The sequence below is a fragment of the Sinocyclocheilus anshuiensis genome, unplaced genomic scaffold (genome assembly GCF_001515605.1).
Source record: "Sinocyclocheilus anshuiensis isolate Anshui unplaced genomic scaffold, SAMN03320099.WGS_v1.1 scaffold329, whole genome shotgun sequence".
Lineage (NCBI taxonomy): Eukaryota > Metazoa > Chordata > Actinopteri > Cypriniformes > Cyprinidae > Sinocyclocheilus > Sinocyclocheilus anshuiensis.
In genome coordinates, this window is record NW_015540881.1 from 2,256,861 (window position 1) to 2,279,097 (window position 22,237).

General features: G+C 35.7%; 1 protein-coding gene across 3 annotated transcripts in view; it reads right to left on the reverse strand.

Annotated features, from left to right (window-relative positions):
* LOC107688509 (zinc finger protein GLIS3-like) overlaps positions 1 to 22,237 on the reverse strand; it is a 35,563-nt gene that overhangs the window by 2,162 nt on the left and 11,164 nt on the right. For 2 of the 3 annotated variants that reach the window (XM_016486197.1, XM_016486196.1), the window contains exons 1-6: positions 18,314 to 18,429; positions 17,184 to 18,230; positions 13,292 to 13,453; positions 11,092 to 11,202; positions 10,193 to 10,337; positions 7,152 to 7,281 (exon numbers count right to left, since the gene is read on the reverse strand). In XM_016486197.1, coding sequence (XP_016341683.1) covers positions 7,152 to 7,281; positions 10,193 to 10,337; positions 11,092 to 11,202; positions 13,292 to 13,453; positions 17,184 to 18,155 — 1,520 coding nt within the window. In that variant the 5' untranslated portion in view covers positions 18,156 to 18,230; positions 18,314 to 18,429. Of the gene's footprint in view, positions 1 to 7,151; positions 7,282 to 10,192; positions 10,338 to 11,091; positions 11,203 to 13,291; positions 13,454 to 17,183; positions 18,231 to 18,313; positions 18,430 to 20,383; positions 20,389 to 22,237 lie in introns of those variants that run through there. The other variant, XM_016486198.1, reaches the window with a different exon arrangement.

Sequence of the window (22,237 nt, forward strand, 5' to 3'; positions counted from 1 at the left end):
GATGCACTTTATGTGGAGCACAGTGTTCATTTAAATGATGTGGTCCCTTACAGAGAGGCCCGAGGGTGTTCAGCCCTTTTGTGTTATTCATCAGCATTGCAGGTGCTTTTGTCAATATAACTCACATCTGCTTAAACAGAGCTACATCCCAGTGAAAACTAACCAGTCATTATTAGACATTCAGAGAAAAATAGTTGTCTTTAAAATTAGGACAATTCTTCAACAAAATTGTATCACCTCCTCTAATTGAAATATTGTGCTATGGTGTAGATACCCTACAGTGTGAACAAGAGATATAAGTAAATTGAGAAAAGCATTCATTCATTTATTAAACATCTCAGAGAAAAGGAAGGAAACCTAAGAAAACTTAGAAATATGAAAATATGGAACAGCTACAACATTTCATTACACATTCAATATACAATATATGCACAACATTGGTAATATAAATGACATGATACTGCTGATGAGTTGTGGTACTCCAAAAATATAATTTTACATCTGCACTTTGTTTAACATTTATAGAACCATAATATAATTTTTTTATCCAGTGTTTTTATATCAAATTTACATATTTCAGGACATATATTTCCATTTGTTAAAGGTATTTTTTTAGGTATTTTATGGGTTTGTCCATATGTGTAATAATTATTAAGGAATTATTATTATTAAATTTTTGTTTCATTATATTTCATTAAATTATAATGCTATTTTGTTTATGTTAATGGTAATACTGTTATTTTGTAATCTTTTTTTTTTCATTACATTTCATTATGTTATTTTGTTTATGTTAATGGTAATACTGTTATTTTGTAATCTTGTAATTTTTTGTTTTAGTTGATTTTATTACATTTTATTTATTTATTTTTATCTATCTAATTTATCTTACTGCTCTTATTCATTTAATGATTTTGACATTTCCGTAACTCCAACTGACCCATATTATCAGTGATATTAGCAACAAAGGTTTTTTTTTACTTTTTAAGCGGGGGGGGGTTGGTTGGTTGGGTGTTGGCAGTTGTTTTTTTCTTTGTCTAATTGACAGGTTTTTTTCTTATGTCTTTTAATTGGCTACGAAATTAAATGCACTGATTAAGATAATCTGTATTCTGTAATATTTTATCCTATATTTTACAAATTGTCAATTTTATGATTTGTTTATATACTACACTTTTTATTTATTTATTTATTTTTATCACAAGGCAGAAAATATATGGTTTAGTTTCTATAGGCTACTGGAATAAATGCTATGTCAGTTAGCACTGCATCATTCAAATTTACATTTACATTTAGTCATTTAGCAGACGCTTTTATCCAAAGTGACTTACAAATGAGGACAATAGAAGCAATCAAAACTACAATATGTAAGTGCGAATGACAAGTCTCGGTTAGCCTAACGCAGTACATGTAGCAAGGTATATATATATATATATATATATATATATATAATAAAAAGAAAAATAGAAGATAGTATTGCAAATTGATGAACAGAGGTGGGACATGCGTTTTTTTCGGCTCATTAAAGATTAATCTCACAGCGGCATTTTGGATTAATTGTAGAGGTTTGATAGAAGTGGCTGGAAGACCTGCCAAAAGAGCATTACAATAGTCCAGCCTGGACAGAACAAGAGCTTGAACAAGGAGTTGTGAAGCATGTTCCGAAAGAAGGGACCTGATCTTCTTGATGTTGAATAAAGCAAATCTGCAGGACCGGGTTTCTAGCTGTTTCTGAAGGAGTTATGGTTGATGAGCCTAACTGGATGGTGAAATTTTGATAAAGTGATGGGTTTGTTGAAACCACAAGCAGTTCTGTCTTAGCCGGGTTGAGTTGAAGGTGATGGTCCGTCCATCCAACAAGAAATGTCTGTTATACATGCTGAGATGCGAGCAGCTATCTTCGGATCATCAGGATGGAATGAGAGGTAGAGTTGAGTGTCATCAGCATAGCAGTGATATGAAAAGCCATGTTTCTGAATGACAGAACCTAGTGATGCCATGTAGACAGAGAAGAGAAGTGGTCCAAGAACTGAGCCCTGAGGCACCCCAGTAGCTAGATGTTGCAACTTGGACACCTCACTTCTCCAAGATACCTTGAAGGACCTGTCTGAGAGGTAAGAATCAAACCACTGGCGTGCGGTTCCTGAGATGCCATTTTCCAATAGGGTTGACAGGAGAATCTGGTGGTTCACCGTATCAAAAGCAGTGGACAGATCCAGCAAGATAAGTATAGAAGATCTGTAAGCCGCTCTTGCCAGTCTTAGCGCTTCAACAACTGAGAGCAAGGCAGTCTCGGTCGAATGTCCACTTCTGAAGCCAGATTGGTTGCTGTGCAGGAGGTTGTTCTGTTTGAGAAAGTCAGAGACTTGGTTGAACACAACTCGTTCAAGTGTTTTTGCAATGAAGGTAGAAGGGAAACTGATCTGTTGCCTCAGAGAGTGGAGTGAAGGATGAAAACGAGTGTATGTTTGCAGGTAAGATGTGTTTGACAGTTTGTGGTGTGACAAATTGTGCACTGAGGTTTGTAATTTTATTAATGAAGAATGACGGTTTGTGGTGTGACAAATTGTGCACCGAGGTTTGTAATTTTATTAATGAAGAATGTGGCAAAGTCGTGGACAAAGGAGGGAGGAAAATGTTTTAATGAGCATGCGAGAGTTAGGCGAATTGTTAATTTTGTTGTGATAGTATGTCCTATACTTTGCTTATTACCTGAAAATTACTTGAAAAACAGATAAACCATAAACCGAGTATGAATGAAACATACACTGCATGAGAGTGTTTAGCGCTCCGTAATGTTCACATCTCCTCATTTCAGATACGAATAAAACACCAGGTCATGCATAGACTTTTTTTTTGTTAAATTTACATTAATTTCTTTTTTCGCCAGAGCACCATCCAAGTCTTCTCCTCCCATTTCGCTCGATTCCCACGTCTGCTACCTGCGCAGATATCAACAGAGCAACTGGGTTTCAGGTTGCCAGGTTGAGGTCACAAATGGGTTGAAATTTGTATGATGTAACGATTGTGTGAGTAGGATGCATTTCATACAAGATCTGGCAACTGGACAACCTTGGGATAATATATTCATGTGATCATTCATATAATGAGGTTTGGGCCACGCAAATTACGGGAGTTTCGCAGGGAGAAATAACAAAACGGGAGGGGTGCGGGAGATTGGCGTGAAATACGGGAGACTCCCGGGAAAAACAGGAGTGTTGACAGGTATGGCTGTGTCCTATCACAGGGCTTCACAGCATAAGTGAGGCAGATAAATGCTCTGTGTGTGTGTGTGTGTGTGTGCGTGCGTGTGCGTGTGTGTGTGTGTGTGTGTGTGTGTGGGAGCCCTGCAGCGCTGCCATGTGTGTGGAGCAGAGGGCTGTATCCCAATTGAGCGGCTGTCAGCACAAAACTCAGAAAACAGCTCCACTCTTCATATTTTTACAGCAAGCCTCTCTATACACACTAATCGCAGCCAGCTGCCCGTACGCACCCTTAGGCTGGAATGAGAGGAATCTTTCATGCAGCGTTTAAAAATCCCAATTTACCCATCACACTGATCCTCCTCTTGGTTGACAGCGTGTTATTTTCGGCTAGCACACTGCAGTGAAAGACCTGCTTAAAGATGTTTGGGTAAGGTATCCTGTCATGTTTGAGGAGCTCATTAAATATGTGAATGAAATGACTCAACTTTACAGGGCAGGAACTTTCATCTTGGAAAAGATTTTATGGATCCAACAGTCCTCCTTTTAAACTCACAGGTGAACGAAAAGTTATTACTACTACCAAACACTGTATCGACTACTAAAGGAGCTCTAAAATCACTCTAATGCATCAAGTCATCATACTTCTTTAAAAACAGCAGGTACACAAATGTTTAAGTGAACTGGGCAGGAAAAATATATTGCCAAATTGCCAATGATCATTTTTAGATTTAGATTAAATACTTGTCCATGAGCATTTTTAGATTTATGAACATCAATATTTTAGGTTACATTTAAGATTTAATGGTCCATAAGCATTTTTACATTTATAAACATCAATATGTAATATTAAAAAGGTTAAATATAGGGTTACTTCTTGAAAGAAGTTTTTTATTACTTCATAAAGAAGCTTTATATATGATTAAAAATACAGTAAAAACAGTAATATTGTGAAAATTACTACTGTTTTCTATTTAAATATATAGTATTTTAAACTGTAAATCATTCCTGTGATGGCAAAGCTGAATTTTCAACAGCCATTACTCCGGTGTCTTAACATTTCTTATTATTTATCAATGTTGAAAACAGTTGTGCTGCTTAATATATTTGCAAAAACTGTGATACATTTTTTTGAAATAGAATACATTTATTTGAAATAGAAATCTTTTGTAACATTGTAAATGTTTGACTGTCAATTTAATGTGTTCTTGCTAAATAAAACTTTTTAAAAATGAAATAAATACTTCTTTAAAATAATCTTGCTGAACCCAAGCTAATGCATGGTAGTGTATAACTTTGTTAGTTTTCAATAGTTCATTTTAAGTGGTGATTATAATGCACACATTTACACAAAAATGAACCGCAAATCACTCAAAATCTCACATTTCATAACAGGGATTTGAAATAACAACAATACTCAGTAAGCAAAGTCTCCTAGATGCTTACTTTCTGCCAAACGAAACAAATTTTGCAATGGGATCAGATTCTGATGGCAGGAGTTAGGAAAGACAATTTAGTTATAAAATGTATAATATCATTTAAAACCCAGTTGGGGAAAAATCTAGCTTTCTGTTGTGGGACCAGAAACCTAAGCCTTCAGTGTTTCTGTCTCACAGTCAAGCGCAGGATAGCTGGCAACCGAGAGTGTGCATGAAGTGTTAAGTAGGTTCTGGTGATATTTTTTGTTATTTGATAAAACACATTTCCTGTTTACAGCCACAGAGCGTGCTGCACTGTTTTTTTTTTTTTGTCACATCACCTCAAGAGTAATTGTTGTTTACACAAAGCGAGTCATGGCATGTGTTTCTTTTCCGGACGCGTCTGGATAAGCAAACGTTCAGAAACAAACATTGCCTGTTTGTGGTGAGTGACAGCATAACAATACCCTTCTTTAACAACAGCAATAAAAAAAAATGAAATAATGAAAAGAATCATTACAGCCATTCCTAAGAACTGAATTTTAGTGACCACAACAGTGACCACAATCGCAAAAAAAAAAATCCCTATGATCTCTGAATTGTCCATATGGTATAAGATTGTACAAACATCTTAATGCAAGACATCCAGATCAGATCAAATCCCCACACAATCGGCACATATTTGCGTGACAGCGCAACAGTAACACTGAGAGAACGGGTCATGGGTTAACTGTGTGCTGTAAAAAGACCCATGCGAATGCATAATAATAATATTTTTCTACTGAAGAAACACGTGTTGCCACACTTCATAATGTCTTTGTTCTCAGGGCAGGGACGATTTGCTCCCATCGCATCGGCTGTGCTGTTTTAATGTTTCACATCATAAGCACATGATGCGAACTGCTGTGGTTGACGCACATATATGCACCGCAGATGGAGTCCTTCAGTCAGTGACAAATAGCCAATTAGACTCACATAAAATTGCTCCCATATGTATCAAATAAGCAAACTAGATGTTTCCATGCTGTATGTTTGCTAAAATGTATATTCGACGTTCTATATCTGGTCAATATGAGAAAAAAAATGTGACATTTGAAACTAAAGTTCACTACCATCCCAATACAAAACAGTGCATTTAATAAAGTCATTATTTTTGTTTTCTTTGCGCACAAAAAGTATTCTCGAAGCTTCGTAAAATTACAATTGAACCACTGAGGTCACATGGACTATTTTAACGATGTCCTTGCTATGTTTCTGGGCCTGGGAACATTTCAGTTGCATTGCTGTCTATGCAGGGTCAGAAAGCTCTTAGATTTCTTAAAAATATCTTACATTGTGTTCCAAAGATTAACAAAGGACTTACGGGTTTGGAACGACATGAAGGTACGTAATTAATGACAGAATTTTCATTTTTGGGTGAACTATCCCTTTAAATACATGGGCATCTCTTTTCTCACAAAAGCAGTGAGAATTTACTGTACAGTATATATGAATCCTTGCTTCATGTTTCATACTATCCTTGGGGTTAACAATTAATCTTAACAAGCTAACAAGTTTTTCCTGAATTTGACCTTTCGGACTATAAAGGCCGGAATGAAACAGTCTCTTTTTCACTCCAGCTGACGAGGTTCCCAGCTGACTTTTTTCCCCTCAGATGATGAAACGACTGTTTATACAACACGCTTTGTTTCTGTGACTGTCCAAAGCATGTGAATATGAGGCACACGATTGAGTGTCTGTTGCTAAGCATCGAGACCGCATAATTTCACACTGTACAAGTTTGGCACCACAATGAGTGGTTAACGCCACAAAAGCGGTACTAACCGGAGCAGGGCTTTAAAGCCCAGGTGAAAAGCACTTATCTAAATTACGTTTGTTTACCTGGGGTTAAAAGCTGGGTTTGGAATGACAATAACGCTGGTATTTAATAATCAGCGCTGGGTAGTAACTGATTACATGTCATCTGGATTACATAATCAGATTCGAAAAATTAAGTACTTGTAAAATGCTCATAATCAGATTACAGTTACTTTTTTGTGGATTACGTGATTACATATTATTCACACAATGGCAGTAAATTCTTTATAATTCATTGATCATCCCTAATTATTATTTTTTTCTCTTTTAAAGTCTCCTTTTTAAAAATCCTACTGTATGTCATACCATTTAGCTTTGACTATATTCTCAATATGGATTGGTCATGTAAATGTCATATAAATAACTTTGCCATACATCCTTTGAAATTTGGGGGAAAAAACTATGTATGAAATAAATAATTATGAAATGTATGAATGGTAAATTAGATTTTTTTAAAAAGTAATCTAAAAAGTAGTCTGAATACATTACCTAAAATGAGTAACCTAGATTACGTTACTACAATTTTTATCATGTAATCTGTAATTAGTAACGGCTTACAATTTGTAAGTAATCTACCCAGCATTGCATTAAGCGCGGTGTGAAAAGCCCTATACAGTATTATGATGTTCCTGGTCATATATTGTGATGCATACACTGACAGACTGCTGATTCTCACCTTGGCTGATTGAGCTTGTTGTTGTGCAGATGGTTGTGGAGGCTGATGCTGCTGTGCTCCATGCTGCAGTGTCTGCTGGGATGCTCCAGAGATAAGGCTCTGCTACAGGATTCATCTTCCTCAGGGTATGCTGTAAATCCGCAGGAAAAAAAGAATTACGGTACATCACAGTTACTTCTCCTAGACAGCAATGCATTAAATGGAAAGCAAATGGATACTTTGATTAAGTCTCTTGCAATCAAGTATAAGATTTCAATATAAACTCAAACAACATTGACGGCAACAGGAAATGTTGGTAACACTTTACACTAAGATTCTATTTGTTAACATTAGTTAGATGCATTAGTTAACATGGCAAAAATACTTTGGAAAAATGCATTAATCTTACTTAATGTTATTTTCAACATTTACTAATATACATTATTAAAACCAAATGTATCAGTTAACATTATTTCTTGGACCTAAGCAAACATGAACAATGAACAGTTGTATTTTTATAACTGACACTAACAAGGATGAATGAATATTGCAACAAATATTACTCATTGTTAATTAATGTTAGTTAATGCATGAACTAATGGTACCTAATGGGATTTTCTTGTAAAGTGTTACCAAAAGTACCAGACTGGAGTAATGGCTGCTGAAAAATTAGCTTTACCATCACAAGAATAAATTGCATTTTAAAATATATTAAAATAGAAAAACAACAAATTAAATTTGAATAACATTTCACAATATTATTGTTTTTTTATCAGATAAATCTTCCAGATAAAGCCTCACTAAAGACTTCTTTCCAAAACATAAAAAAAAATGTTATGAATGGTACTGTTCATCTAAGATCAAGTTATCTAAGCCATGCTATACAAATTAATTTGATATTTCTATATTGTTTAATTTGTTGCAGTCTACTAAGGGATTTTAGGAGATGATGAAACATACCAAAAACTTCAATATGTTTCCAAAAAGTAAGAACAACATTTTGCATGAGAGCATATCCAGTCATATAATATTTATTGTGTACTTTAAAACACATATCACATGATGTTTTGTAAAACTGTGTAAAGTCTTGCTCATTCTTATAATCTGGGCTCACTGAGAGAATTACAACCTGTTAATGCGCTTTTAAATGTTAAAACCGAACAAGAAGTGAATGTCATAACATTTCTGTTTAATTGCTCTTATTCTTCCTGATTGATCAAGGTCAGAATGAATAATGCTTTCAGTTTGGCTTGCTGATGTTAAACATCTCTCATAGTTATTCTTCACTTGAAACACATAGTTGTTTCTTTCTTTTTCGTCAGAATCAGACGACTGAAATATCTGTGGCTTCTGTCTGCCTTCCACATCTCTTCGAAAAATCGTGAGCAGTCTAAGACAATTAGTGCGGACTGCCCTCATGGATTTTCACTTCAGGTGTTGACTAAAGGAGCCCTGCGCTGTCTGACAGCTTCTTGACTCAGTCTCAAGCATCTGAAGGAAAAGCGGCTGGAATGGAAAAGATTCTGGAGTGTTAGAGACATGCGTGGGGTGGCCGCTTGCCCACGGTGGGTGCCCAGTGACTGCGCAAACACTGCTCTTTTGAGCTCGTCGGAACAGCTGATGTCAGAAATAGTGCGTAGTGTAAATGATGGGTATAGGGAAATGAGGAAGGGAGTGGACAGGGCTCACTGGTCTGAGCACATTCTCCCCTGGACACATCCGTAATGCTAAATGGCATGCACATATAAACAATTTTTTTTCTCTGCACTGGTTAAAAATGGATAGTGGCTGGAATCATACAGACTGCTTGTGTGCAGGGTTGTACAATGTCATCTTTCACTAGCACTAGTTCCTTTAAACTACCGTTTAAAACTTTGGGGTCAGTATGATTTTTTTTTTGGAAGAAATCAATACTTGTATTCAGCAAAAACGCATTAAAGCGATCAAAATCCAGTAAAGACATTTATAATGTTACAGAAGATTTCTTTTTCAAATAAATTATATTCAACAAAGAATTTTAAATTGTAATATTTCATAATTCCATTTTTTACAGCATTTTGATCAAATAAATGCAGCCTGGGTGAGCATAAAATATTTCTTTCAAAAACATTACAAAATATTACTGACTCTATACTTTTGAAGAGTAGTGTATCTCATTACATACTTTATATTACATACTCATACATACTTTCAGGTGTTTTTTAATCCATAATTAATTTACACTTTAATGCTAATTTACGGTTATTTCTTAACAGAGAATCCCACCTGTAAACTTTTGCATTGTACTGCATATTACACTATCTTTAGCTTAACTATCATGACTAAAATTATGTTTAGTTTTATGCTGAGCTAGAAATACATTACAAATAGATTTGATTTTTGTGTTTTGATAAAATTTATATTTTATTTCTTTTAATTAAAATTTTAATTACACTTTTTGTTCTGATTCATTTTAGAGGTTAAATTATCTGTAAATATTCAAATTATAAAATTACAATTATAACAAAAAAAAAAAAAAAAAAATTGTCAAATGTTGAAAATTCGAAAACTCAAACAAATTGTACAAAAACTAGACCAAAATGTAAAGTTCTGTGTTTCACATCAATGCTCAAACTTAGAATTTTGGCCAAAAAATTGTGTCAGAGAATTGTAGTACAACAAACACAATAAAAAAAAATAATAAAATAATCCATAAAAAATAAATTGTATTAAATGCCACACGTCTAAAATTCAAAAGGTGCAAATTCTTTTTCAAAGTCTTTTTTGTCCTTTTTCCAGAAACATATTAAGACAACAAACAAAACATAGGGCCTTCTGCAAAATATATGTATTTTACAAGCTGAAAAGACCAGCTAAGACCAGCATGAATGTCCAACCAGATGCTGGAGTCTTTCTGAGAAAAGCTGTCAAGAGGATGCCAGGACCATCATCAAAAACACAACATGCTGGTCATTTCTATCTGGCACGCTTTGCTTCCTTCAGTTTTACAGCAGGCAAAATGTCTTGCAGGCCTTCCAAAGTCAAAAGCCCAACTCAGGATAGACCATAAGCTATACACCTACCAGTAAAACCCTCCTGATGAATCTCACTGAGGGAGGCAGGACGCCTATGGTCTGGACTCTGTATTGAAGGAGCGGAGCCATGGAGATACTGCAAGTCAAGGCACACATCCACAACTTCCTGCTCCACCTTATTGTGTAGCTGGACCTGTCAAGATACAGAAAACATATGCATAAAATATACAGCACTGATTTCCTACTCTGATAAAGCAGACATACCATAACACAATAACTAGACATCAAAATCGGATAATTTAGACTATAATCTGTGACAGATGGATTTGGCCAAAAGGCAAAAACAGAAAATAGTGTGAAAAATGATATAAAATCAATGAAATTCAACTAAAAGAAATGTGAAGCCTTTTTCTCAGTTCCAATGTGGGCGCTTTTACTGCATTTTGCCTTTGTAGAAAAGTACTGCAAGGATGTACCACTTGACTGTGAGAGCGGCAAAATCTTACTGAGGCTGAAACAACTTTCTGTTGTTGATACATTTGAGCATTCAGTGGAGCTGCTGAGCATGTTTGCTATTTGCATGTCACATCTGGCCTCTTGAGGAATAGCGCTGCACTGCTTATTAACTGTATTATGGGAACACGTGTTCTTGCTTAGAAGGCCAAACCCATGGGAATACACAAAGATCTCCTTCATTCTCCTTTGTTTGGAAAGCAGGAACAGCCCATAAAACAATAGACCTTTTCATCAAAGATCTCTGGGATGAAGATTACTGATGAAGTTAATGCATTAAACGATGTGACTTCATTTATCAGGTCATTAAGATCATCTAATTAGTTGCATGTTGCGTGTGCATGTATTTTTGTTTTAGGTTATTAAGTTATCGAATGAGGCTGTTGTTGTAAGAGTCTCTTGATACAAAACTAACAAACACTTGAAATTGTTACCTTGTCCTGTGCCTGCAGGGCTTTACTGGAGTGGACCTTGACGTGCTTGCGCAATGAGCTGGGGTCGGTGTAACGTTTGGTGCACCCTGGGAGCTGACATGCATACGGTTTCTACATAAAATAATGAAGCAAGAGGCACAGCAGAAGAGACAAAGGTAAATTAGTCATTCAAATGTGTAATGATCAATGAACTGAGGAAGAAAGTACATATAATGTATACATTTATATATTTATAAATAAATATCATTACATTTTTTGAGGGTGGTCAAATCCAATGACATTTTACATTATGAACTAACTTTGCCTTGTCATAAGGAGGCCAAATTATCTGATATATTAAAGAGACTTACTGATCTTGACATACAGTTATAATGGTCTGCAGGGGTCCACTCTATGATATAATTTCATTTTATTTCGTCTATGATATATCGTTTTATGTATATATGCTTTTTTCTGCATTTTGGTTGCATCATATGACTTTGATTCAATTAAAAGAATTCAAATATTAATATTTTAACAAAAAAACTGCTTCTCTGCTTTAAACAAACAAAAATAAATAAGTAGGTAAGTAAGTAAATAAATACTAGAAAAAATATACCAATGTTCAAAGGTTAGTGGCCAATAAGATTTTTTGCTGAAAGAAGTTAATACTTTTATTAAGCAAGGATACATTAAATTGAGACATTTATAATGTTACAAAAGACTTCTGTTTCAAATAAATGTATCATTTAAAAAAAAATTATCATGGACTCCACAAAAACAGTAAGCAGTGCAACCGTTTTCAACATTGATAATAATGTTTCTTGAGCACCAAATCAGCATATTTGAATGATTTCTAAATAATTATGTGATACTGAAGACTGGAGTGATGACTGCTGAACAGATTAAAACATAAAACAGTCATTTTAATATTTTACAATATTACTGTTTTTAAAAAAAACATTACAAAATTATCTTTATTTATTATATTAACAGTTGTAGCACTTGTTTTTTTTTTTTTTTACTTTATGCAGCAAATTTAGTATCAAAATATATGAAAGAAATACTTTTTCTACACTCTTTCAAAAGTATAGGACAGTTCATGACTTTTCTCCAAAAAAACAAACAAAAAAAAAGGTTTTCAGATGCTCCACACGGCTACATAAAACAAATCCTCCACAGGACATTACACAGGTGCAGAGCGATACACACACAGAAAGATTCAGTAAATATTATGAAATCGCCGCATCTGTCCACTTCAAATATTAACCGCACATGTCACCCCCAGCTACACAAATTCTTAAAACAGCACTGACTAATCAATAATGTCGTGTCTCTAGAAATGCACTTCTTACGTCATACATTTCAGCTGTGCTAGAGAGTGCGATGGAGGGTGCGAAGGAAAAGTAAATGCTTTGCTGGATAACATTCCCAAAGTCTGCATTAATAACACGGAGTGACATAATTATAACAGCTCTGAACAATCACTTCCATAGATGTGCTCCACTCATCTACGTGACGAATTATGACATTTGCACGGTTATTACGCAATTAGAAGTGCGACGTCTGCCATCAGAAGCTTACTGACCGCAGCGAACGAAACCACCCTGCTTTGAATAAATCAGCTCTGTTGACTTAAGTGTTCTGAGGAAACCGATATCACTCGCAGGCTGGTTGTTACACAGCTTTACAGGCTGGCATGAGAGCCGCAGTGGGAGAGAGATGTGCAGCCAGAGCTGGTAGTCGCTGAAGTGGCTCTCTTTTTTTCTTAAGCCGTTAAAAGTGAAAGGAGATCTCACCAGTGTTCCAGACTATAATTCCTTACTCTGAATTTAGTGTAAATAAAACCCTGTTATTACGACTACTTCGTCTGGAAAAAGTGACAAGTAAGCTTCCCTCGCTTGTTTGTTTTCATTAGTGGTGTACACCTTTCGCAGACTGGGTATAAGTGTAAATTCACAGCTATATATACAGTGGGGTCCAAGAACCACTAGTAAAAAATAAATGCATATTTTGCATATTTATAATTAGTTAAAGGAACTTTTAAAATGTCTTTGTGTAATTAGTGACCTAAAATGGAGAAAAGTAAACTAAATAAATGTGCGCATATAAATATGTATTTTCTTCTGAGACTTTTGGATCCAACTGTACAATTTTCCGCAGTGCATTTTTAATGTGTTTTTGTGTTTACACCTGATAAGAGTCATAAGAATGGTCATACCGTGTCCAGGTGTGTGCGCTGGTGTTTGGCTCGATCACTGGAGTTGCTGAAGGCCTTGAGACAGCCGGGATGCTGGCAAATGTAGGGTTTCTCTCCGGTGTGGCTACGTAGGTGGATCTTCAGGTTCTCCAGACGGGAAAATGCCTTATTGCAGCCTTCAAACTACAAGAAAACACCCAAGCATATGTGCATATGAGGGAAAAAGCCAAAAATCTCCAGGTTCTTCATTGTAAGTGCATGTACATATGCATGCAAATTATGACATGCTTTAGTGGAAGAGAGTACAGCATGCTTTGTATGTAAGCAGGGATTAATATGTGCAATTGCAATTGATTAGAAGATATGAAACACAAGACTGAAGGTTTTTTTTACTTACTGCCATTCAATCTCCTCAAAAAACGAAAAAAACAACAACTAGAAGACGTCTTGTCTGATAACAAGTTATGCTTGATAGACAAGTAAGAAAGTGGTGGCATGAAATGTTTTCCATGGGTCTTTTTTAAAGCTCAAAATGATACCAGTTTTGGAACAGGAAATGTTTTTGCCACAGTGACAGTTATGTAACGCAAAGATGTTCAAAACAGAATTTTCTTAAAATGAACAGACGTTCATCCAAAAAATGAAAATCTTGCCATCAATTACTCACCCTCATGTTGTTACAAACTCATATGACATTCTTTCTTCCATAGAACACAAAAGGAGAACCTCTGAAGAATGTTCAAGCTGCTTCATACTGTACAATGAAAGTGGATGGGGACCAGGGGCCATCAAGCTCAAAAGTGACAAAAAAGCACCATAACAGCATCATAAATAATGTCCATGCACTATACTCAAAGTTACTTCTGAAAAGATGAACACTCAAGTTATTATTCATTCAAAATCTTGCATGACAGCTGAGCGGTGGTCAACTTTCACTTTCATTGTATGGAAAACAGCAGATTGTATGTTCAGTTATCATTAATTGCTTTTGGAGTAAAAAGAAAGTCATACAGGTTTTGAAAGACGTGAAGGCAAGTAAGCTCAAAATGATGTCGGGAAATTATAGCTATTAAGCCACACAAAAGTGTTATGCTCCTATAGTTGTAAATGACTATAAATGCTATCTATTCATGTTGTCAATTCATGCACATTTATCCGCACACAGACACACATGCCACTCTACGAAGTTTATTAAGCAGACATGTTCAAAGCTGGTTCCTGTTAGAACAAGGCTCTGCTAAGATGTTTGAGTTGGAGAGAGGCCAGCGAGGGAGTCAGTAATAAGCCCAGCTGATTCAAGGTGGCAGCCGCAGTCATGCAGACTTTTGGTTGGAGCGATTCTGCAAAATTATAAAACACATTTTGGCGGTCACAGGTGTGATGTCATGATGAGGTTATATGGAAAATTAATAGGGTTTCATTGAGCATCTTTACATTTATGCATTTATGACTATAAAAATTTAATTAAGTTGATGTTTCGATTTTTTATTAATTTAGCAGACACATTTACCCAAATCAAATACACTTTCGGTGAAGTACACTTACAAATGGGTTATGAATGTGAATAAAAATAAATAAATAAAAAACAACAACCATCTCAAGTGTGTTAAAGCTGACAATTTCTGCATTCTGTATACTCTTAAGATTTAAAATATGTTTAAAATTGATAACAATTTATAAAAAACATTAATGGTTTTAATCTTAATAGCCGTGCTGTTTACATTAAAAATCACAATGTTACAAATTATGATCGAACTACTAATCTAACTACATTTATTTGTAAAAATCTATTATCGTTCAGGACAAAATGCTTCCCAAATGATAGTCCTCTGGCCACCACAGTTTAAAGAGAAAAGGAAAACAAAAAGAATAACAGCAAATAGATGAAATAATATCCCATGGCTATCTTGCATCATTAAAAAGAAACACATTTCCTACGCGGCTCACGGTGAAGGAAATGAAACACAGCTTCATCAAAGTATTAAATTATTATAGGTTTAGGACACTGCTTACAATAATATCTTTGAGCGTGACCGTATCCATCTATTATATTCTATGTAATATACACTGAACAAAATTATAAACGCAACACTTTTGTTTTTGCCCCCATTTTTCATGAGCTGAACTCAAAGATCCTCTATGCGAAGGAGATGTGTTGCACTGCGTGGTGCAAATGGTGGTCCCACCAGATACTGACTTGTTTTCAGACCCCCCCGGACCCCCCAATACAGTAAAACTGCACATTTTAGAGTGGCCTTTTATTGTGGCCAGCCTAAGGCACACCTGTACAATAATCATGCTGTCTAATCAGCATCTTGATATGCCACACCTGTGAGGTGGATGGATTATCTCGGCAAAGGAGAAGTGCTCACTAAGACAGATTTAGACAGATTTGTGAACAATATTTGAGAGAAATAGGCCGTTTGTGTACATAGAAAAAGTCTTAGATCTTTGAGTTCAGCTCATGAAAAATGGGGGCAAAAACAAAAGTGTTGCGTTTATAATTTTGTTCAGTGTATATCTTTGCAAATCTGAAAAATAAGAGATGAAACAAGTTCTGGTTATGATTATTCAATATAAGGTAAAAGAATGAGAGAACATTTTGCAGTTCCCTCGCACTGCATGAGGGCACTTACAAGTGTCATTGTTGAATACCTAAAAAACAATCAGGCAATGAATATTATAAAAGCTTAATCTAAAAATCCTTCTTCAAAGTTGTCCTGGAAGGAGTTGACTGGATTGATCATTGCGTAATATCAGTCTCTAGGCAACTTTCACGAAGGCAATTTGTAAGTGAACCATAAACAACTCTAAAATGTCTAAATCTGTAAAAGCTGCAATGCATCCATCTTTGAAGGTGAAGAAAGATTGAGTCCACATGTCAGTCTTTCTCAATTACAAACTCTTACTTCAAAGAACTGGCATGGATTGAAATAAAAATGTCTTGAGTTTTTACTGATTGATACAAATGATATGTATTAGTAAAACAACACCTGTGTTCAGTGTCTGGCACAATATTGTGATACACACTACCGAAGAAAGTCTCTTATGCACACCAAAGTTTTTCATTTAAAATCAATGTTTTCTGTTTTAATATATTTTATTTTAATTTATAAATGTGATGGCAAAGCTGCATTTTCATCGGCCATTACTCCAGTGTTCTGAGTCACATGATCCTTCAGAAATAATTCTAATATGCCGATTTATAATATTTTAATATTATAAGTATTTAAATAATATATTTCTGTTAATGCATTTTTTTAGCATTCTTTGATGAATGGTTTTTTATTTGGAATTTATTTGAATTAGAAAAATTTGCAACATTACAGATGTCTTTAGTGTCGATTTTGATTAACTTAATGTGTCCTTGCTGAATAAAAGTGTTTATTTCTTTAAACTAATCTCGATCCAAACTTCTGAATGGTAATGTAGATGTGATAGATTGTATAATTGAGCTTGGCAAAAATGGCAAAAAAGGGCCTGACACACCAGAAAATTATTAAAATTATAACAAATAAAATATACAATAATCATTAACAGAAGCTTCAATATTTAAAAGATTTAAAATTAACAGTAGCTAGTAGTTTTAGACAAAATGTTAGGTTGTTGTTACTGATAAATTCAGATTTTGCATTAAAGAAATATATGTTTAATCTTTTTTTCTTTTTCTTACAATAACTTTGGTAAAAATTCAGTCAACATGTCTAAAAACTGAGGAAAAAAATACAATTCTATTTATTTCTTTTCCTAAAATGTAGGTCAAATTATGTCACTTTCTGGGTGTCACAAGTTTGGAATTTTGAAATTTATTTATTTTTTTGTATGTCCTGTTGTATGCTGTAATGTATACTATTATTGTAAATTCACTTGATTGGGGCAGCTTTGTATGTATAAAAATAAAAACTGAACTCACCATGCATTTGTTGGGCTTTTCACCAGAATGGACTCTCATATGAACGAGCAGTTTGTATCGAGCATTGAAGGGCTTGTGCCGACGGACACATCCTGCCCAGAAGCAGGTAAATTCCTCGCCTTTTCGCTGATCTATGTGAACCTTCTCTATATGTCTCACCAGTTCTTCTTTCAGCCTATAGGTAGCCCTACAATCCATCCATTTGCACGGCTGTTCTTCACTCAGGTGTTCATTCATTCCCTCAGCTCCAGGAAACCCGCTCAGTCCCAGATCATTCTTCAACTGCTGCAGTGTAGGAAGCTTTTCTGATACTTCTGTCCGAGTATTGTGAAGGTTAAGATGCTGGGTTTGTTCTTTGGCTGCGCCTGTGTCAGTGCAGAGATACTGAAAGAGTTCTTCCTTGTGCAGAAGCTTCTTGTTACAAAGATGGAATTCAGCAACAGGTTCTTGTTTAGGAGACTTGGGATACAAACATCCTTCTGGAGGTGTGCAACTGTAGAGAAGGCCCTGGGCCTCAGGTGGACCGCAGAGAGTTGAAAGAGATGGAGAAGTCAAACACAGCTCTGATATTGAGCCAGATGACTGGCTGGAGGAAGGGGAGGAGAAGGATGGAGAGAAGCCACTGAAAGATGATGTGGACAGGGAAGAGCAGAATAAGGAAGGGGATAATGTGTCGCTAACGTGCGATAGGTTATCTACAACCGACGCGCCATTCTTTACGCTGCTGATATATGACACAATGGTTCTTTCTGTGGAACAGACCAAATCGAAATCATCTGTTGTTATCGACACAGGCAACTCAGACAAGCTACACATCTTCAGAGCTTCCATGTGAACAGCTTGGTTTAAAGAAGACAGGTATTTTTCATCATTGTTAACAAGGCCACACTGGTCCAGCTGTGCAACCGCTGGACTTAGACCAGTAGGCCTCATGACGTTCTTCCAGTTAGCTTCCCTCTGAATGTGGATCATCAAATGGACACTGTAGAAATTATTCAGGGGTCGCAAACGTTAGCAGTGACACACCTGTGATGATTCACAAGGTACCTGGAAAGAACATCAGAAAAATGGATGAATTTGTGCAGTCAATTCAAATCAGAGATATCAGATCAAGTGTGTTCGTAGAAGACCTCAGGATAAACTGGTGCATGTTGAGGCTGAATGTAGGTGTTTGGTTTTTCCATCATCTAAACGGTTCCAGAATGCAAAGCTCTGTTCAGTCCTTTCACCAGTCACGGTTTACTACAGAGGGAAAAATTATAGGGTAACAATTAGTATCAATGTAATGATTACAATAATAAAAAGAACGAGAAAAAACCTCACCATAGACTACTGTTCAAAAGTTTGGGGTTATTAGAAAATGATTACTTTTATTAATCAAAAATGCATTCAAAAGAGGCAGTAAAAGGTGATTCAAATTTTACAACAGATTTCTATATCAAATAAATTCTGTTTTGAACTTTCTATTTATTAAAGAATCCTGAAAAAACATGCGTCACAGTTTCCACAGAAATATTAAGCAGCACAACTGTTTTCAACATTGATAACGAGCAGCAAAACAGCATTTCAGAATGATTTCTGAAGGATCATGTCACTGAAGACTGGAGTAATGATGCTGAAAATACAGCTTTGCCATAACAGCAATAAATAAAACACTTTCAAATATTTAAAAATAGAAAACAGTTATTTTAAACAGTAACACCATTTGACTATATTACTGTTTTTACAAGTAAAGGCTGTGTAAAATACGTTAGTGACTCCTGAATACATACATCAGTAAATAAATCAATAAATACATCAGTTTACTGCCATGTCTCCTTACAAAAAAATGTTTCCTGTAAATGGAAACAGATTTAGTAATATGTTACAGTGCAGTAGTTTCTCATTACAGAAAAAGTGGTGAGAAATCATCTTTGCTAACAATATATGACTATGTCTGTTGGAAATGCACAAATTTATATACCCAATTAACAGATTTGAGTCATACTAATATTGTACTACTTGTTCATCAAAATAGCTGCATTCTCACCGACAGTGATTAAATTGGCAGAGATCACAGTCTTCATTTGTTTGTTTCCAGTAGGTGATCCTGTCTGGTCTCAAATAAAAAATAAAACCATAAACCATTTGTCACCGTGAATCTTAGTCAGCATGAACTTCCCTTTAAACCATAGACTTAACTGTACAAGAACGCCTGTGTTACTGCAGTTCCTCTTCTTAATACACCATACCACCTAACCACACTCAAGGGTGACATCCACAGCCGCTGAAAGCCTGCAGAATCGACCGAGGTCAGAATCGCTGTATTAGTAGCCAATATGGTTCAATAAAAACGCTGTCAGTCCTCTCATGAATTGGACTTGATTATGGTGTGTGTTTTTCTTCTCTTTGAGGGTGCAGGTAGCAATGTTCAGACTCAGTAAAGATGAACAGAGAGACATTTGTGCCCTGACAGATTGCTTGGAACCAGGATGCAGATATCTGGTACCAAAACCGAGATTCTAATGTACCACATCCCTCAGCTAAGGAGAAGCAGGCCTGGAACAGTGGGGAAGGGTCTTCAAGAGGTCTCTCCTGTCCAACACTCACGCTACTGTGCTAAATTCATGCGCGCTTTAACACTCTGCACACATTCGCTCAAGTGATCCAGTGATGTGCTGCCATGATTGAGCTGGCAAATTAAAGTTATTGCCATGCTACTGCTTTGACTACATGCATCAAAAGGGCTTTAAAGGGTTAGTTCACTCAAAAATGAAAATTAGCCCATAAATTACTCACCCTCAAGTCATCCTAGGTGTATATGACTTTCTTCTTTCAGACGAATCCAGTCGGAGTTATATTAAAAATTGTCTTTGATCTTTCAAGCTGTTTAATGCCACTCAGCGGGTGTTGCATGCATCAGTCCAAAAGAAGTTAAATAAAAAGCGCCCATCCATAAAAAAAAGTGTCTCACAGGCTCCGGAGGGTGAACAAAGGCCTCCTGTAGCGAAACGATGCGTTTCAGTAAGAATAATATCCATATTCAAAACGTAATAATCACTTTAATCTAGCTTGCGCCAACAGTTGTAGATGGAAGCAGCTCCGGGAGAATGACGTATGAGGTCAGCATTGTGCATGCACTGGTGAGTCTCGTGAAAACCAACGTTTGTTAACAGGAGCAAAGGAAGCAAAGTTTCCTTACTTTAGCAAAGGAAAACCACTGCTTCTAATAAGTGACTGGTGTTTTGTTTTGATCTCTCCCCTGCGCTTCCGCTTTTGTCACTTCTGAGTGGCGCATGCGCAGCGCTGACCTCATACGTCAGCCGCCCGGAGCTGCTTCCGTGTAGGACTATTGGCACAAGCTACATTAAAGTGATTATTACGTTTTGAATATGGATATTTTTCTAACAAAAACGCATCGATTCGCTACAGGAGGTCTTTGTTCACCCCCCGGAGCCGTGTGAGACACTTTTTTATGGATGGGCGCTTTTTATTTAACTTCTTTTGGACTGATGCATGCAACACCCGCTGAGTGGCATTAAACAGCTTGAAAGATCAAAGACAATTTTTTATATAATTCCGACTGGATTCTTCTGAAAGAAGAAAGTCATATACACCTAGGATGACTTGAGGGTGAGTAATTTATGGGTTAATTTTCATTTTTGGGTGAACTAACCCTTTAATATGTCAAATCCTTTTCCCACATTGTATGCGTAACACTATTGTAAAAGAAGATAAAATCTAAGTTTATAATCACAGAAGATAAAGTGGCATTTCTACTCTTCTACTCAACTTTTTTTTTTAAGTGGTGGTTTAAGTTTATGGCCATGCCTCCTTACAGTAAATGTGTTATTTAAACAGAAACATATTTAGTAATGGGTCACTGTGGTTTTCACTTGCAGAATAAGTGGTGAGGAATCTAATTAGCAAATTATAATGACTAAATGTCTGACATAGAGTATCAAAAATATATCATGCATAACTCTGAAAACCACAAATCAGAATCCAAATGTATGACCAATTAAACACACTCACACACACACAAAAGAACAATTATATAAAATTTTGATGACATCTATTTTGCAAATGCCTCTTATATTGTTGTAAAGATTCAAGGTTCATTACACAAATGCATTTGGTCACCCACAGAAAATAAGGAAAACAAACGAACATATTAAAATAATAAGAAATCTCTACATACTCATGGGAACACATAAGTTAAAGCATGGCATGACTAATGGATTGATTCAGTGTAATTGGTATAAGAAGATTCTCTGACCATGCAGAATCTTCACCTTTTGCACTCAATGAACCTTTATCAGACTGTTTTCTCAAGTAGTGGTTCACTAAAGTGTTGTTGTCCATTATGCTCTCATGCCTAAAGAACTTAATGGAGAAACACCATATGCCACTCTTGAAGTTATTCAATACTGTTCAGACTTTACCAGAGGTCTTTAAAATTCCTTCCACTCGAATTGTGGGCATCTTAAACACCTCAGCTAAATTCAGTTTTATTCAAGATGAAAATGTACATCTTTAAAGGAATAGTTCACCCAAAAATGAAAATGTTGTAATAATTTACTCACCCTCATGTCATGTCAAACCTGTATACGTTTCTTTTTGAACACAAAAGATGATTTTGAAGAACCAAACAGTTGTTGGTCCCCATTGACTTCCATAGGGAAAGAAATACTAATGGAAGTCAATGGGCACCATCAACTGTTTGATTGCCAGCATTATTCAAAATATCATCTTTTATGAATAAACATAATAAAGAACGACATGAGGGTGAGTATATGATGACAAAACTTTCATTTTTGGGTGAACTCTCTTTAAGTTGTATTGTAACATTTTGTCTTCAGTAATTTCCAGAATTATGCTGAATGAAATAACCTGCCAATTATTGCATTTAAAAAGCTGAGTCGTAAGGGAAATTGCTAATGAAATTGGAACAAACCATATGATTCCATTTAAGGAATTCTTTCATTTTAATATCACCACAGATTGCTAAACACAGCTGTGTAATCTGACTGGGAAATGAGTACTTATTTAGCAATAAATACGTCTGTCTTCAT